General features: G+C 43.9%; 1 protein-coding gene across 25 annotated transcripts in view; it reads right to left on the reverse strand.

The window, feature by feature from the left end:
- Positions 1–18,941, reverse strand: part of NCAM1 (neural cell adhesion molecule 1) — a gene marked incomplete at both ends in the record, with an annotated part of 327,730 nt that overhangs the window by 21,954 nt on the left and 286,835 nt on the right. For 13 of the 25 annotated variants that reach the window (XM_080700234.1, XM_080700222.1, XM_080700221.1 and 10 more), the window contains one exon: positions 17,209–17,340. In XM_080700234.1, the coding sequence (XP_080556360.1) occupies positions 17,209–17,340 (132 nt within the window). Of the gene's footprint in view, positions 1–10,375; positions 10,418–11,905; positions 11,954–16,113; positions 16,129–17,208; positions 17,341–18,941 lie in introns of all 25 variants that reach the window. The other 12 variants (XM_080700240.1, XM_080700239.1, XM_080700235.1 and 9 more) reach the window with 3 other exon arrangements.

Here is an 18,941-nt window from a genome sequence, read left to right on the forward strand (position 1 = left end):
TCTCCTCTGAGTGAATTAGGGTAGCCAATGCATCCCAGTCAGCCTGGACCACTCCAGAACTTAGCACTGCCAAGTTTGCTACCCCAGAAAAGCCCCCAGTCTCAGGCAAACTCAGGCATGGTTGGTGACCCTGAGAGAATAGAAATGTACACTAACCACCATAATTGCCCACACTGAGAATCACAACATGCTGAGTGTTGAATGGTCTGTCTGCCTTAGGAAGGAGAGGAGTCTCATCAGGGAACATCAGTGGGCCTTCCCACGCCCACCACAGGCGAGGGCTGCATTCTCCCCCAGGCCTCCTTGGGAGTCGAGAGAGAGGGGCTGCTTCGTCACAGGCTTTCTCCTGGCAAGAAGCAGTGTGGGTTTCCAAGGCTGAATCAATTCCACAAAACATCTCTTCTGAACTCGCCTCATGGGAAGTCTGATCCCTCGGCCATGTCACTGCCTCGGTCTCTATATTTCCAAAATATGGGCACCGGATCAAATTCTCTCTAGGGCTCCTTCCAGTTTTGCCGCTGTCCTGGAGTGGACTGCCAACTATGCCTTGGCTATTTCTCACACCACCACAAGAGAAAGAACAAACCATATATGACCTTCAGCCAATTTTCAGGTGAGAAACCCTAAGATCAACAATTCCATATCTCTAAGGCTCAAATTTGTCAACTTTTTGCTTTACAACTTTGAAAATCTTTCTCAAAAAAGTCCAATCTTTGAAAAGAGAATCTCTTCTATTAAAAAACACATGAACAAAAATCTCTCCAAGGAAACCTGGAAGAACCCAAGAGCCCTGATGAAGGGACTCTCTTATCTCTGATTTGTTTCAGAAAAAAAAATAATCATTAGAATCAAATACACACAAAAGAACCCTAAAAACTGGACCATAGTTACAAGTTGGTTCTAACATTTACCAGAGTTAGAACACTATAATTTTCTTTTATTTTATCTGAGTGACTATCATGTTACTCTGATATGTATTATTTGCTCATAGAATCTAAACCATTTTATATAATATAATATTTAGGTGTATCATTTAGAGTGCTTTGTCTATGATTTATTCAACAAATGTATTGAGTGTCTACTAGGTACTGGGTAATCTATCAGGCAATAAAGTCTTAAAAGTAATCAAGATATGCCTTTTGCTAGCCAAATGCAAAAAACATAGGATCATTAAAAAAAAAGGAGGGGCCCTTGGACAGAAATATAACCTTTCCTCTGAAGGCATTTGTATAGGAAGATCACATTCACCTAACATCATAGAGATTCTAGTAACTCATGTGGTTTGTATAACTTGTAAGTACATTAAGATTTAGAAAGAGAAATTGTTTAATCAATTGTCTTATTGATTTTCAAATGTTTTGCCATAATCTGTTTTTCTTTAAAGATTAGAAATGGGGCTAAGGAAATGTTTCTTAAGCTCGCTACACAAAGCCACGCCTTGTCAAGGAAAGGGCTATGGCCTGAGCAATGGGGACCTGTTATTCAGGAGGCTTACTGCTTAATTGAACACATTAGCAGAGGAAATGATTTAGAGGGTCTCAAGGTTCTAGGGTGACTGCTGTGACTGAAATCATTATGGGCAATTTCAGCAAAACTAATATTGTAATTATTTGTAAATGTTGGTTTGCAATTCAGCAGCAATAGGCAGGTCGCTTCAATAAGACCCCTGGGGTTAATTATACCCTTTGAGTTTAGCTTCAGCTATGACTCAAAATTTTCCCTAAAATATTTTATGTAGACTAAAGCAGCGGCACCTTAAAAATAAACCTTGCCAATAATAAATATGAAATTCTGGGCAATTCTGGTATTTTCTAGTGGAATGTAAATTCTGAACTCAAGAAAAAAAAAGAATGTAACATAAAGGCCCCCATACTGTCAGATATATTTGAGGCAGGCCCTATGAAATTCCCCTTTAGAAACCACAATTGAAATGTGTATTTCTGGCCATGCAGATTGTAGGTTTTTCCTTTGTAATTACTGGGCTTCCATGTCCTTAATTCTGAGTCGGCTTCATGCCCTTCTTCCTATCAGCAGGAATCCTGGGATTGAAAACTACTGCTGGATATATAAATTCCATAATGAAAATGATAGCAAGTCCAGGGCATTGGGAAGCAGTTGCAAAATTTAGAAAAGAAACAATATTCTACTTTTCACGCAAAGAAGTCCAAACACTAAGAGCTGTCTATTCTGCATAAAATACAGGGGTGCCAGCCAGCACCCCCCCCAAAGGTTCTATCTTTGTTTTCTGTTCATGTACTTCATTTTCTCTCCCATAGGAGCCCACATAAAGTTTCAGGGTCTGAGTGTTAAACTAATGATGAATGTAGGGTTTACATTAAACTCTTTTTACTATCAAATAGCATTTTTCAGGCATTAAAATTCCTGTTCATTTTGCACGTCATGGCTCCTGTCTCCTTTGGTTGGTTATTTTTCCCAAGCAATTTGAAACTTGTATACTTTTTAAAAATTATTTGCTTTTGAAGATGCCAAAATGTATGACTTAGCTACTCAGATATGAAACCTAAGCCTATTCCACTTTTCCAACTCAGAAACATTACAATTCCATCAAGAGGTTATTGACAGGTCCTTAGGGATCAGCAGATTGCCTAAAGGAAACTGGGATTCAGAATGACTAGAACACCAATTCTCTTTCCTCGCTATAGATTTCAAACAAATGAATCTATGTTGCATACAGTCTTGGATTCTGGTGACCCCCTCATGCATCTTTATGTAACCTGCTCAGCTTTCTTGATGGTCCAAGAGATTAGCCTGGCCTTGTTGAGTGTCGACTTGCCTTCAGCATCGTTTCCTTCAAATCAGGCTTCTGGAACCAAGTGTTCTCTCCTCTTTTAAAAACTGAGGATGTACTTACTCTGAACTGACCTGAATCCTTGCCACCCCAGTCACTGGTTTCAGGAAATGTTGGGATACAGAATGACTGGGTATTGATGTGGCCAGTTCCCCAGGGTTTGCAAAGAAAGGATGCTTAGTTCTCTGGGACCAAGCTTACAAGAGCACCTGACCTGTAAGTCTTTTTTTGGCACCAGTTTTCTTAGGAATTATGAATGTGTTTGTTTTGGGGGTGGGTGGCAAATGGCTGCACAAAGTACAAACTAAACAGCAACAAACGAGCCCTGACAGGCCAAACCACAGAAATATCCATTCTCTTCTTGTGGGTGTCATGAAAACACCGACAGATTAATTGATCAATTATCTCTGTTTCATCATCCTAAAAAGAAAATATGACCATGAAGGTATGGCTTGTGGTTATGGGGCTGATCCAGGCTGAGGAAGTTAGGACAAAAATAACTACTATTACCAAAAATCAACTCGTCTCCTGCCTCCATGGCCACGGAGGGGTGGTGGTGGTGCACATTTTCAACACTATTTCATGGACCTTGGATTGGTCATGAAGAAGAATGAAGCTCCTGGGATGTTTTCGTCCTCACACTGGTAAATTTTTTGTGGGGGGGGGGACTAGCAGCCAAAGCCAGCAGCGACCCTTAGCCCCTGCCCACAGGAGGATTCAGGCTGATACACATCACTGCCTCTTTCTTCAGACCCTTCCTGCTAACTCTCTACCCTGGGAGCCGCCAGTGAGGGAAGTCCTTAGAAATAAAGGCAATTAGAGCAGAAACCCTGGTACAAAGTCTGTGTCGACCTGCCAGAGACCGTGGCCATCCAGACACACAGCTGTAAAAAATAAAGGAGGGTGTGGAAGGGGTGGTTAGTGATGTTTTCAATCTAAGAAGGAAGAGTGGGTGTTAAAGAATTTAGTTCATCAGAATCAGCGTTTCCTAGTACAAGTCAGTGTCAGTAGCTAAAGAAAAAAAAAGATCATTATGAAAGGGTGGGGAGGGAGCCATGCTCAAACATGCGGCACCATGGCAAAGAGGGCGAAGGGACTTCTCACCACACACATGCCTGTCAGGGAAGGTTGGGGGGTCCCATTTACACAGAGTCCTGGGCCCTTAGAAGCCCTGCACTTACCAGAGGCCATGATGGCAAAGATAAACTTTTGCAGGGAGGAGTGTTGCAGCTCACAGAAGCAAACTCACTCCTGCATTTCAGGACGGGTGCTGAGGCTTGTTTGTTCCTACACCAAAGCTCTGCAGGCTCGGGAGCCAAGTCAGTGTGGAGGTTGGTGATCAGTCCTCCTTTCTTCCTACCTTCTACTTTGAGAGCTGCTGACACTGCCCAGCTGAACTTAAGGTGTATGGATGGAGCATTGGGCACAAGTTAATCATGCCCCAGGTAATTTTGGGGAGAGGACAGTGTCTGACAAAAGGTGGACAAGGAACCTGAATTTGATCACTTGTTTTGTGTATAACTCTCTGACATGAGAAAGACGGCCAGCTCATCAAAAACTTTCAAATTCAGCCCCAATTCACCTAAAATCCTTACCGATGCCGAGGAAAAGCAGGTGATAACCACCCTTCGCTAAGCTTTATTTCTCTCCCCTATAAATCTTATTTGCTCTGATCTCTATATTCTCATAAGTGCTATAATGAGAGGTAATTTCCTGCTGCAGGTAGCAGCTCACCTAGGACCTCTTCCTGACCCTTATAGATGGTGGGAGAGGGTTGGTCATGGATGAGAACATAGTTTGATGTGGGGTAATGACAGCTTGGAAATTCCCTAAGACACTCTGGGAGTTGTTGTAGTACTGGGCACTTTTTTTTTTTTTTTTTTTTTGTCGTACTGGGGTTGGAACCCAGGGCCTTTTTCTACCTCCAGGCTATACTCCAGACCTACTTTTTAAATTTTATTTGGAAACAGGGTCTCACTAAGTTGCTGAGAGCCTCGATAAGTAGATGAGGCTGGCTTTGAACCTGTGCGATCCTCCTGTCTCTGTCTCCCAAGCGCGGAGATTACAAGCGTGAGCCACCATGCCTGGCTCTGGCCACAGTTTTTACTGACAACCAACATCATTGCTAATAGCAGGTGTGTTTCTAGGGCAACTGCAGAAAATGTTGCCCAGCATTTCGTGCCTTGCTTAAATGTCTGGGAGAGGGCACTCTTCAGAGGAGAGAATTCATTTCTCCCTTTTGCTCCACTTCATTCTGAATTATATCATTGCACAGATCTGACCAAACCTGTTAGCCCCACCTCCAGCACCTGTACACACTGGGATCTCATGGGGAAGGCCTGGGCCTTTTTCAAGAACATCAGCCACTGAGAAATCATAGTCTGAAAGAAGCCTGCTCATGGCCAACCTTAAGGAAATGCTAAAACCACAATATTTTGGGTGGGACTTGAGTTTGGAAAATGTACGCGCGCATGCGTGTATGCATGTATGTGTTTTACTGGGGAATGAACCTAGGGACATTATACCTCTGAGCTACAATCCCAGTCCTTTTTACTTTTTGTTTTGAAACGGGTCTCGCTAGGTTGCTGGGAGTATCACTAGGTTGTTGAGGCTGGCCTCAAACCTGGAATTGTCCTGTCTCAGCCTCCCAAGTACTGGGATTGCAAGCATGTGCTACCATGCCTGGCTGAGTTTAGAAAATCTGAACTCTCAATAATTCCCTTCTATAAGGCCGACAGATGAAGATAATTCTTAAAGGTAGGTTGGATTTCTTATTGTGGATGGCACTGGGTATTCTTTTGTCTTGGGGACGTCTACAGTTTGATTCATACAATATCAGGCAGCTCCTTTCTGGAACTGAGGGTGGTTCCTACGGAAGCTCAGGAGTCTGGTTGCAAATGGGAATAAATTAGGACAAAGCTGTGGTTCGTGCAAAGCAGAAGTCCTCAGAGATCGTAATGGAGGATGAAGGAGAGGGGATGCACACAGGGCTGGCACAAGTGGGGAACGAGACACAAAAAAACAGACCAGGAACAAAGAACATGCAAGACGAGCGGTTGACAAAATTGTCCGCGTGGATGTCGCCCAATCAGTTCTCAGAGAAGTGGTCTCACAGGGACCTCTTGCATGCACGGGCACACTGAGAGGTTATTGGTGTTAGTTTTGCTTTCGTGATCAATGCAGCCTGTATGTGTCTCAGGGTGTGATGTGAAGTAAAACTTTTCCAGTTAGGAGAGAATAGAATGCATCTGACTCCCAGGGCAGGTTCTGAATAGGTGTTGAACTTTAGTGGGGGAAGCTGTGGGCAGAGGCTTCCTTCTTCTCTCTTTATGGAAAGTGAGAAATGTTTTAACAAGGTTGTGACAGGCACAATATTAACTAATTATTTTGTCACCACGATGCACTTAATTAAGCTATGATTTTATTTCCTTTGCTGCGAGGGTCAATCATGTGCTCCTTGGTTGCACGGAGATCTCCAGTCACGATAATTGGCGAGTGACTTTCGCTCGATTTGTCTCCCTTGCTTGGGGGAGGGCCACTCTTGAAAAGTGACACCTTAATAATCACAGCCAAACTGCTCTCATCCCCATGCTTATTTCAGAAAATCCTCAATGTGCATGAGTTTGATGAACCATTCTCATTGGTTCGGGACATATACAACCTTTGCAGTGCATTTATTTTCCTCTGCAGCCGGCAAGGCTGCAAGCATGTTCATGGGCTTGTGACTCATTTTAGAGCAAGTGTGGTTTACAGAATGACTGGTATAAAGTTAAATAACAATGCTATAAGGCTAATTTACAAAACATGTGTCTGGGAAATAATTGTTATGAACTCTCTGGTAAAAATTCAAGTTTGCGAACTGTGCTGTGGCTAACGTAACTTTACTGTAGAGAGCGGCTAATGTGACCAAATGTCTTAAAGCAAAATATTAAACCAAAGGTTGTCATGTTATCAAATTGCCATGTCAAGGCTGTAAGGAATGATGAATTCTGGATGTGAATTGAGAACAAGAGGAAATTTTTCAAATGGCTTTGCTTAGGAAATCTGAGACAGGAAGCAATGAGTGAGCCCTAGGTGCCAGGCTGTGTTCCCAGATTTATTTCACTAATCAGAACAAAGAGTTTTACCTTCTGTTCACCAGCGTGGACGACATCATCAGCACCATGCAAGCCACATGACAAAGTCACATGATACGCACGCACATGATTGGTTGAAAGGAAAGTGGAGGAGGTCACATGGAAAATACAAAAAAATTAAAAACTGATGTAAACAATGGGCAGGGAGAAAAATCAACAGCAAAATCACAGACTAAATAAAAGGAGAAATCAAATTAAATTAGCAGCATATTTAGGAAACATTGGGAGGACAGGAAAACTGCCCAGAAATAGAAGAATTGTAAATCATTAAGAGCATTTGGTTAACACCAATAAGCATTAGATACAGCTGCAACACTGCATATTAATACCACGATAAGGAGCATGAACACTTGTTTTGAAAAGGGAAGGTGTTTCTGTCAGGACCCGGATGTCAAAGTCAATCTAGGAGCCTGTCAAAGGAAATACAAAGCACGTTATTATTCGCAGATCCCAGAAGCTTTTCTGCATCCTTGGGAAACAAAGGCGATGAGGTCACGGGTCACCCAGGAAAAGTCTAGAGATCGTTAAGGTGTAATCCATGAGTCCTGCAAGAACAGAAGATTGCATTAAATTAAGAAAAGTTGCTTTGGGTTTCCGCTAGCAAAACGAGGGGCTACACGAGCTGAACAAGGCTGGGGGTACAGGCCAGAGATGGTGGCCTTGAGGGTCTTAGCTCACTTCCCAGCTCATCTCCCCACAACATTCCCAACGCTTGAGGAGACTCCACAAAGCCATGGCACGTATAAAAGGAAAAGACCAGAGCAGATCGTGTTAGAGGTTCCCCTCTGATGGTGAGCCCAGTGGCTCTTGTCAACACAAATTGCAGAAACTGAACCCCTGGTCAAGCGAGCTAAGAGCCTGATATTAAACCTATGTGTGGTGGTTTGCGGATGAAATTACACCTTCAGACATGTGGCTGCAGTGATAAGAAATGAATGTGAGATTTACAATGTAAAAAGTAGTTTTGTTTGGTTTGTGCATTCTTTTTGGTTCTATGTTATGCCCTACATTCCAATTTGGGACTGAATGACCTCATTTATTTGTTTTTGATGGTACTGAGGATTTAATCCAGGGGAGCTCTACCTCTGAGATACGCCCCTACCCCTATCTTTTTAATTCTTTATTTTGAAACAGGGTCTTAGTAAGTGTGGAGAGCCTCACTGAGTAGCTTAGGCTGTCCTAGAACCTGTGATTCTCCTGTCTCAGCATACACCTTCAAACCCAGCTTGACCTGATTCTTAAAAGGCATTTTTTTGGGTTTCCCACCTTAACTTTCACAGGCCTGAGGAATTTTTGTTATTGCCAGGTGAGGCTAAGAGAGAAGGGCAGAGAAGGGAGATAAATTTATCTCTCCGCCCCACGCACACTGCTAATTAAAAATAATTAGAGAAAAATGCTTTAGTCAAGTTATATATGCCCTCACTACCATGAGCTAATAGACTGCATTTCTTATCATTTGACATTATGCAGGTTCCAGGAAGGGGGCCCTGCAGGGACTGTATACAACTGAGAAGTCTCTCTCTTTATTCTATTCTGTTCTACTTAGGATAGCTGTATTCACTTATAACCATAAATGGATCGACACACACAAAAAACTTAAAGATACTATTTATTTTAGACTGAGGATTGATGGGTGATGGGCTTTTGTATACTCATAGCTCCTGTGCTGAGTTCCACTGAGATCACGTTGCCTTTTGTCTTACTGGCGAGGCATTCATTTGTGTCTGCTAGGTCCCGGCTGCTGCCCAATTGTGACTGCCTCTCCTTTATCTCATTCTCCATTGGGATCTACGATTTGGGTCAGTAGACAAGCGGCTCAAAATAAAGCAGATTCAAAGTTTCTTCCTTTGGATGTCACAAGTAAGCATTTTAATCTGTGGGCAGAAATGTCTGATGTTTAAAAATTAAACACATGTCAGGAGAGAAGCACTTCATTCCTCTTTCAGGCAAAATCTGGAATCAAGATTGTTTCACTGACAGAGAAAACCCAGCTACGGGGAGACACCTTAAACACGACACAGTTGTGCGTATGAATCCTGGAGCTTTCTCCTATTCTTTGGGGACATGCGCACCCGGCTGAAAAAGGTCAGGAGGAAAACTACAGAAGAAAGGCTGCTGTTAGCTGCGTTCCTTTTCCAAATGCAAACAACAATAACAAGACAATCTGCCCCACCCCCCCAAGAAGTCCCCAAATGCAAACCCTTATCATCTGAGTTAAGCCTGTGTGAGCACAGCTGATTGTCACCCACTCTGCTCTGCTGACAAAACAAAACCTCAAAAGCATCAGGAATTAAAATTCACCGCAGCACACACACAGAGGAACACTAAGAAAGCAGACCCTTAGCTGTGTTCTGCAGGAGAGAAAAAGAACCATTTCATGCAACACGCAGGGCCAGGAAACTCTTTTCTTCACGGTTTAATTGTGTATCAGAGGTGTTGGTCCAGAAAACCGGAGCTGTACTTTGCATACCTGCCTTCTGTCTTCCTTTGACTACTGCTCAATAGAATGTGTGCCATTTTCTTTTCTCTGTGCACCCAGAAATATTATAAAACCTGAAACCCTGACACAACTTTGGTGCTTGAGCACTACAAGCATGCACACACACTCCTGACGCCGGCCAGGGGACTTAACGCCCCTCCATACACATCTGACTTCATTTGAGCATTATAAAGAGCAGCTTGGAACTGCACAGTGGCTGACTTAAAGTCACGTTTTCAGTGATGGGGAAAGACAATTCAGCCAGGCCTTTGACTCTACTGTCAAGAGCTGAGTTCTATCACTTTCATCTGAATTTTCACCCAGAAAGACCTGGGCTAGGTTTCTTCAGTCTACCATTTTTTCAGCACTGAGGGAGAAGCCTGAAAAGAGATGGAAAGCTCTGTGCGCAGCATCGAGACAAAGGCAGCCAGGCTGTCAGGAGGAGGCGACTCCCACCTACCAGTATCACCCTCTACCTTTCCTGAGCAGACACCTCCTCCCATTCCTTCCCTTGCTCTGTCTCTTTTTTTTTTTTTTGCCACTACATTAGTGTGTGTGTGTGTGTGTGTGCTTGTGTGTGTGTGTATGCACCCACACGCACTTTAGAGGGAGACATAGCAAAAGCTGGGGAGGAGCTGGTGTTCTTTGTCTGCTCAGCGTTTCCCTAATCCTCTGTTATTTTTAACATGGAAGTTGATTTGGAAAGGCCTCCTTATGTACAGAGTATTCTACACGTAGTCACCCCCCTTCTTTTGGGAATGCTTGGTTTGCTCCTTCGGCCAAGCAGGTAGTAGCATGCTTTGAAAACCATTCTGGGCGAGGAGCCTCCATGCATTCACAACTGTTGCTTTTAATAAAAGGGAAAACAACAGGCGGCACTGTAACACAGAAGTCGGCTCTACAACACGCAGGCCAGAGGTGGAGCCGAGAGCAGCTCAGCTCTGTACTCACTAGATAGTTCTGTGGTTGCAAGGGCAGGAAGAGGCCAGGTTGCTATGGAAACATGAAGGACAGAAAGGGTACAGAAAGGTGAAGGAGAGAATGAAGATAAAACCATAAATTTATGTGTGTAGAAATAAATCTTTCTATATACATATAGGTATATGTATATATATTTTATGTATATAGGCATCATTATAAAGACAGATGGTGAAGGGGATATTATTTCACTCCCTTCCTCCCTGATATATGAATATTAATATAAATATTTTAAAGGCAATATCCCAAATTTTACTGTTGAATAACTCTCATGCAGCAAGAAATAACATCTCTCATTTATTCATATTATTAATTCCAGCTGTTGTGTGCTTGACACTCTGTTTTGTGCCTTTTGCATTTAATTTTTAATTTTTGCAAACACTCACGAGGTAAGTGGATTCTATCTTTCATTTTAGAGGTGAGGAACACGATATACGAGGCCAGGGTGCTACAGGCAGAAAAGCAGAGCTGGGATCTGGGCCCAGGTCAGTGTTTCCAAGGCTTGAACTCCTATTACAGCACCCAGCCTGGAATGGCCCCATTGTGGAGTTGCAGGTGTGTTTCTGAGTCAAAAAGTGATAAAAGAGGGCTTCAGGGATTGAGTGGTCTGCTGAGGCTTAGCCCAAACCACAGTAGCTTCTGTTGTTCTAGGGAGAATAAAGCCAACAAGCTAAGCTCAACACCCCAAAGAGTGCAGCTGGAAGCTCTCAGTGCTCTGGAGGATTCATGGGCTTAGCTCCTTGAACACAGAGCAGTGAAGTTACATGGCTGGAAAGGAGCCAGGCTCAGCCAGGATGCCACAGCCTGAGACTGACCACTGGACATTCCTGCTGGGTTTTAGTTGGTGACCCAGGGTGGGTGAAGCAGAACTTGGTGGATGCTTAATGCTTGGCACTTTCTTTAGGAGTGAGCTAGTAGAGGGTGACTATGTTTTCTACTTTAGAGAGGGAGAAAAGCAAGTCTGGCTTGCAAAGAGTTAAATAATTTGCCCAAGTGACTATTGCCAGGCACATCTACAAGCAGATTCAGTTTATTTTTTTCACAAATATTTATGAGAAATGTATGCATTTACGGATAAAGCAAACGCTGTAGGCATCCCTATCTAATTTCAATGTTTGAATCCAACTGTGCCAATTAAAATAAAGGGTGAAAACACAACACCTCAAAGTATTTAGTAGATATTTTTCTTGGTAAATTCCTTTGGTTTCTCCAAATATCAGCTTTGGTCCAGCCCACTGGGAATCCAGAGGATTGGGCTGGCTGTGGCCGCCTCAGGGGTCTGTCTGCAGGGTTTCCTGTCCAGAGCAACACACTTCTCTTGCGTCCCTGGAATCTGAGAGGCCCCGTGTCTGTATCTCTTTTCATTTGTTTCTCTAAAACCTGATGTGGCTTTGTGCCAGTAGAGTTGAATTATCACCCGGTAAAGGGGATAACAGTAGGCAGATGAAATAGGGCTGGTGGGAGGGAAGAGGTAGAGAGAAGGGTGAAGAAAATGATACTCACTAACTGGTGAAGACAATGGGAGAAGGGTAGAAGAGCTAGCAGGAGCCGCTAAAGAAAGAAAAATGAAGGTCAATTTAAAAACGGGAGGAGGGCAGATGGTGGAGGCACACAGACACTGAGTGAGAAAACGGCAATCCTGGGGCGTCAGTACCAGGAGCTGAAACTGAGTTAAAGTTAGGAAGAGAACCACCATGCATGCAACAGGTGGCTGGCAGACCAGCAGAGCCAGGCTTCAGCTAAGGGATCGGGCCAGGAACAATTGCAGTCCTCAAATCCAGGCTGAAAACAAACAGCCAATTTGGCAGGACTAGCTGTCTCCTAGGTCCGAGGGACAGCAGGAAAGAGAACCTGGACCCCAACTTAAGGTGAGCCTTAGAGGAGAAAAATACTCTGGCTTTTCATGTTATAATCTGGTTTTTCTTCTTCTTCTTCTTCTTTTTTTTATACTGAGAATTGAATCCAGGTGCCTTCTACCACTGAGCTACACTCCCAGCCCTTTTTATTTTGAAATAGGGTCTTGCTAAGTTGTTGAGGCCGGCATCCAATCTGCAACCGTCCTGTCTCAGCCTCCCAAATCCTGGAAGTACAGGTGTGTACTAGCTTCATGTCACATATCATGTATGTGTTTATATAGAGACACATGTTTACATATATGGCACACACCGAAGAACTTACATGCCTCACTGTCTAATTTTAAAAGCTAAGTGAAATGGAAATGATCATCCTACTTAGTGGTGAGGGTGAAGATTATAATCATTTGACATACAGATAATACTGAAAGCACAACTGCCTTCCAGGAAGCTACTTACTTACAGAATGTGAAGATCTGGGTACTGCTTTGGAAGAGTGATACAAATTGGTTGTGTTGTTCTTGCTCCCCCAGAGAGAGGGAAGATCTAAACAAGTAACCCTAGCCAACTTTCTGCATGGAGGGTAGTTGAAAACTGCATCCTTGACCCCCAGCAAGGAAATGGAACTTTAGTTTTTCATTGGCAAATACTCAGAAGTTGTCCCTTCAACAATCACAAAACAACGTCTTCTTTGAGATCTAGATGAAAAATCGGAAGAGCATCAAGATATCTGGGAGGCTGAGACAGGAGGATTTCAGGCTCATGGCCAGGCTGAGCAACTTAGTGAGATGCTCTTTCAAAATAAAATAAGCAAAATTGGGCTCGGAGGTAGAATACACCTCAGTTCAATTCCCAGTACCACCCCAAACCAAACCAAACCAAAACAAAAAGAAGTACCATTCAGGCAGTGAAATTCTACAGGTGTGTGGTTCAATCATGGAGAAAAAACAGAATCATAATAAATTATAAACAGTTTTGACAGGGAAGTGGCTCCTCTTAAGGCAAACAGAGATACCAGGTAGACATTTGTCTCAAAAATACATGAACTGGAACATTTCTCTGGGTGAGAATTCTGTTTGCTTAGAGTCATAAGTCCCTCATCACCTTTATGCACTTTTCTGGACTGCATGCAAAAGAACCTCCAAGCAGGCAAGCCATGCATTCTCCTGGCAGCTCTGTAGCAGGAGACCTCTAGGTGTTTAACAAAACCCTTTGCTAGTTTCACCTGCTTATCCCTGGCTTTGCTATATCTATACCCTTGAATGTGGAAAAGTCTATTAAGGAGCCAAGAAAGCAGCCCCATTATTGAGACATTTGAATGAACTTTAAGTGGTTAGTTAATGCCAAATGCTGGCCTCAACTAGGTCCCCAGAGCAGGGGCCTGGCCTCCATCACTCTCTGCTCTGTCCAGCACACCAGCCACTGCTGGTCCCATACCTTCTCTTTCTTGGGGCTGATGGTGCACTTGGGGCCCAACTCCAGTGTTGCAGGATCAGACTGTGCATCTGTACCCCAACATGAGTCGGTGTCAGGAACCAATGCCACTGGTTATTAGGCTGGATGTAAGCACACAGCTACACTGATGGATAATTATGTAGTTCAAGCAACCTCTGGGCCCTTCTTAGAGTAGTAGTGAGAACTCAGAGAAGGTCTCTCCTAAGATTTGTCTTCATTTCCTAGTACCAGAAGATAGTGCTTGTCACAGCAGTGATAAACATTGGCATTATTTTCCCAGTGGTATAGTTTTAGATAGGTCTAGGGACACCAGGCTACTCCCTGGCCCAGGCCTTTACATCAGCAGCTCTGGGAAGCTTATGAGGGTGCAAAAGAAAGACCCTAATAAGGCTTCTTTAGTGACCATCTGATGTTCTCAGATGTTTATTACATTCTGCTAAAGTTCTAAAAAAAAAAAAAAAGGCACACCCAACTCTTAAGTCTATGCCTCATTTTTACTTATCTAAAGGAAGTTAGTATTTTCTAATTAGTATTTTCTAATTCTTTAGGCCAAAACTTTTATCATCATGACTGAGCAAAACTGCCCTTTCTGTACCTCTGCTGTGGTATCATTCATGGTCTACTTAGAATGGACGGATGAGGCCACCATCCTCCAAAGGGCTTCTTGAAGTCATGGTTACCGTCCTTTTCATACTATCAGACAGCACAGGACGAGACTGAGATGGCTTTTTTTGTTGTTGTTAAATTAAGAACTAAAACTAATTTTTAAACTAATTTAGTTTATTTTTTATTTTTATTTTTTATTTATTTTTAATTTTTTTGCGGGTCTGGGGATGGAACCCAGGGGCATTCGACCTCCAAGCTACACCCCCTGCCCTATTTTTTATTCTTTATTTTGAAACAGGGTCTCACTGAGTCGCAGAGGGCCTCACTAAGTAGCTGAGGCTGTCCACAAACCGCGATCCTCCGGTTTCAGCCTCCCGAATGCTGGGATTACAAGCGTGCGCCCCCACGCCCAGCTAAACTAATTTAGTTTAAAAATTAATTTAGTTTAAAAACTTTAAACATCCAATTTTAAAAACATATCCTCTGCTATTAAAAATGAATAAAAACTAAGCAACTCATCTCTATAATAAGAACTGAGCTGGCAATAAATGCAAACCACCGGTGACCTCTGAAGCCTGTGACTCAGGTGCTCCTGAGTCAGTGCTCAAACTTCAGTCCTTGGTCCCAGCCTCAACAGCAGACCTCAGCTCAGTCTTCCTCTGTTAAGTGTGAGAAAGTTAGCATTCGTAGACTGATCACATCCAGAAGAGAAGAAACTGGAAGATTAGGCTAAAGGACCAGTATAGGGTCAGTGGAAGGATCCAGAAGGAAGAAGCTCTCCCACCCAGAGCAGCTCCTCCTGAACTCACTTGGAACACAGCTGCCAGTCCAGAGCAGGCAGCTGTCAGTCCCCTCTCCCCAGCTCCATCTCCCACTCTGACGTCTTTCAGAGCCGGTGTATTCAGACACCAACTCGGCTGAGACAGTGGATTTAGCACTTGCTCAAAACCTCATACCACCCACACTTAGCTACTTAGTTTTTGCAGTTGCTGCACTATTCCTGAATAAAATTTAAAAAGATATGTTTCCCCGAGTGCCTTTCAGGAGCCAGCAAGCAGCCTTTTATGAAGTGTGCAGCTTCCTGAATATCTTTTTATTTTTCTGGGTCTGCCTGGGTGATACTTCCCATCCTAGCTCTCTGAGCTCAGCCAGGAAGAAAGCCAATCCTTGGTGAAGTGAAGCCCGGGGGCATCTCTGCAGGCTGAAAGGGTCAGTCCACAGCTCTAATCCTTGGAGCAGCAGGCCAGCTCTCTACTACCTTTGGTTCCTTGTGTCCTATATTCATAGTTTCCACAATTAGGGTGTGAAAATTCTTTCAAGTTCTTTCTCCCTGATAGAGATTTTGACTCCTGGTCTGGCGAGGCTGCTGTCACTTTTCTGGTGTCCTGGCTAAAGGTGTTATCTTGGTGCGACTGTGGAGTTAATTCGGAGCACCCGGAGGCTTCCGCCATGCTTGGCTCGGCACACGTTATATCTTTGCCACAGGGTAACCATCACACACACACACACACACACACACACACACACACACACACACAGAAATTAATCAAAACACACAATTTCCAAAGACACAGAATATTGTCGCATGCTCTAGGACAGGAAGTGTTAGCCTCTTGGAGCCACCTACAGATGTTAACAAAGGCACGGCTAGACTAAAGTCAGTGTGGTTAGAGCCCGGACAGGATCTTCTACTTCAGCCTCTAGGGGACAAAGAAGGGGCCAGAACTACATTAAGAACTAGGACTAGCAGAGTTAACACTATGGGGACAGGGAGTGAAGCCATGAAGAGGCACTTACGTGGAGGAGGGCTATCTGCATTTCCCATGGATGGAACACAGACGAAAAGAAAAGCCAAGAGACAGACCCAAGGGGGAAAAAAAATAAGACGTAAAGAAATGAATGAAATCTGCAGGGCACACGGAGCTGGAAACTCAAATTATCAAATTATTTAAAATCCAGAAAGGAGCAATCCCTGTAGACGAAGATGAGATGGACTTTTCTATTTCCGGGGAGAGGGAGTCCCTCCGCAGGCCCATGGCTCCCAGCATGAGGAAGCAAAGAATCCTTTCTCCCATGTGCATTTGAATCCAGGGGCCAGGAGAGCCCAGGGAGGTCTGGTGGCCATGCAGGAGCCGGGTCCTACAGCACTGTCTTCAAGTGGGTGGACCCGGAGCCTCTCCGGGCAGCAGCTCTGGTCTTGCCTAGAGTCTGGCTGCTGTGGGAAGCAAGGGCAAAGCCGGGCAGGCATGGCTCAAGGAAAGAAGGGATGACTGCGGGAGACAGACATGCAGCCCTCAGCAGGATCGGGGAGAGGCAGCTCTTTGGAAAGGGCCGGTCAGGCAGGAACACCATGATGACTGCTCCTGGTGGGTGAGGGCATGGGGTGGAGAGTGAAGCAAAGGAGCAGAAAAGTCCAAGGTCATGGCTCACAGGTCCTTGAGCAGTCTCCAATTCTCTATGACTTAATATCTCTGTTGCATCAAAACTCCCACCACAGATTATATGAACTGTCACTGTCTCTACTTTCTTCCTGGGAGTTGCAGGGTGTTTAGGGCCTCTGCTGCCCAGGTCAGAAAGCAATTCTCCTGAATCCCTTCATACTTGCTGCTGGTTCCTCCCCGCTCCCTGCAATCCTGTGTACATGATGCTCCCTCTGGCTGTTATCCTAACAAGATGGACCACCTACGAGGAGAGTATCCCCAAGTCCTTTGAGAGAGGATGGAAGGAGTGTGTTAGCCATCAAAGAACTAAGAGGTGGGGCTGCCATGAGCAGTGGGATTCAAAAGCCCCTACTGTCTTTTACAGCATGGCACAGGCCAGCTCAGGGTCCCGGCTGCCCCCAGAGAGAAGAGAGTGGGCGTGAGCAGGAGGTGGGGCAAAGGCTCTACTTACGGACTGGCTGCGTCTTGAACCCGAAGGCCGCGCTGATCTCGCCCAGTCCCTTGCCGTTGAGGGCTGCCAGTCGCACCTCGTATGTCGTCTCTGGCTTCAGGCCCACGATGGTGACGATGCCCTCCATGTTGGCTGTTGTGAGAATATGGGAAGGGTCACAAAAGAGTGGGAGCTTCCTGGCGAAATGAAATGGAGCTATGGAAAACGGTAGGGCAGGACCTCAAAAGTCAAACAGAACCGTCACTTGATCCAGCAACTTGACCCTAGGTATACCCATTATGAAAGCAGAGACTCAGACAGAAAACTGTCCTCCCATGTTCACAGCAGCAACATTCACAACAGCCAAAAGGCAGAAATGACCCAGATGACCTTTCATTGATGGATGAATGGATAATCAAAAGGTGGTCAAGACCAATAATAGGATATCATCCAGCCTTGTAAAGGGATGAGAAGCACATATGTTAAGAATTTTGCTGTGAAGCTGTTTGTTCCATCAGAGTAAAATGGAAACTGTTTTTCTCTTTTGCTCACAACACCAAGAGGGATGTCTGGTAGGCTGTATATTGGTGTTCAACTGGTACTTTGTGAACCAACAAATAGGAATGCAAGTGAACTAGAATTAGAAGCAGTTAAAATGTTTTATCTTATGTGTGGAAGGTAGAAAGAAAAAAGGAAAGAAAAGGGACTCCACAGGAATAGGAGACCTGCAGAGTAGTTGAACGGTTGATAAAGGAGGGAGGAGGGAGGAGGGAAGGGAGAGAGGAGGTGGGGAGAAGGAAACAGACCAAATAATGTAACGTACGTATGTGATTGCATCACTACAAATCTCTCTCTCATGCACAATTGCAATGCACTAATAATTTTTTTTAAAAAGAATGAAATTTTGTCAATGCTACAACATGGATGAACCTTGAGGATACTATGTTAAATGGGATAAGCTAGATATAAAAGGATAAATATACAATTTTACTTCTGTGAGGTACCTAAAATAATCACCTACAGCTAAGTGTGGTAACACACACCTGTCATCCAAGTGCTTGGGAGGCTGAGACAAGAGGATCACAGGTTGGAGGCAGCCTCAGCAACTTAGTGAGAGCTTATTTCCAAATAAAAAATGAAATAGGGCTGGGCATGTAGCTCAGAGTTCAATCCTCAGCAACGCGCGTGCACACACACACACACGCACAAACACACACACACACACACACACACACACTCTACACAGAGGTGAGAGAAGAAGGGACTGAAGGGAGGTGAGAAAAGAGAGTATTTAGCAGGTAAAGAGGTTCAGATTAAGATGACGGTAAAGTTCTGGAGCTGAATGGTGGTGATGGTTGTGACTTCATACTACTGAACTTAGAGATGGCCAAATGAAAAAAAAAAAGGCTAAATGTAATCTACACATGGTGATACATGTCTGTAATACCAGTACTTGGGAGGGTGAGATAGGATGATCACATGTTCATGGACAGCCTCAGAAACCTAGTGAGACCCTATTTCAAATAAAAAAAAGGTTAGAGGTGCAGCTCAAATGTAAAATTCCCTGTGTTCATCCCTAGTACCACACACACAAAAAACTGTTAGATGTAAAATTAGTGTTATGTAAATCTTACAACAACAACAAAAAACTAGAATTGATCTTTAAAAAAAAAAAAACCTGGCACAGATTTTGATTGTAACATGGGATTGAGATTTAAGAAGTGAAGTTAAGAAGAAGAGAAGAAGAGAAGTTA

Source organism: Muscardinus avellanarius (genome assembly GCF_963383645.1).
Source record: "Muscardinus avellanarius genome assembly, chromosome: 1".
Taxonomy (NCBI): Eukaryota; Metazoa; Chordata; class Mammalia; order Rodentia; family Gliridae; genus Muscardinus; species Muscardinus avellanarius.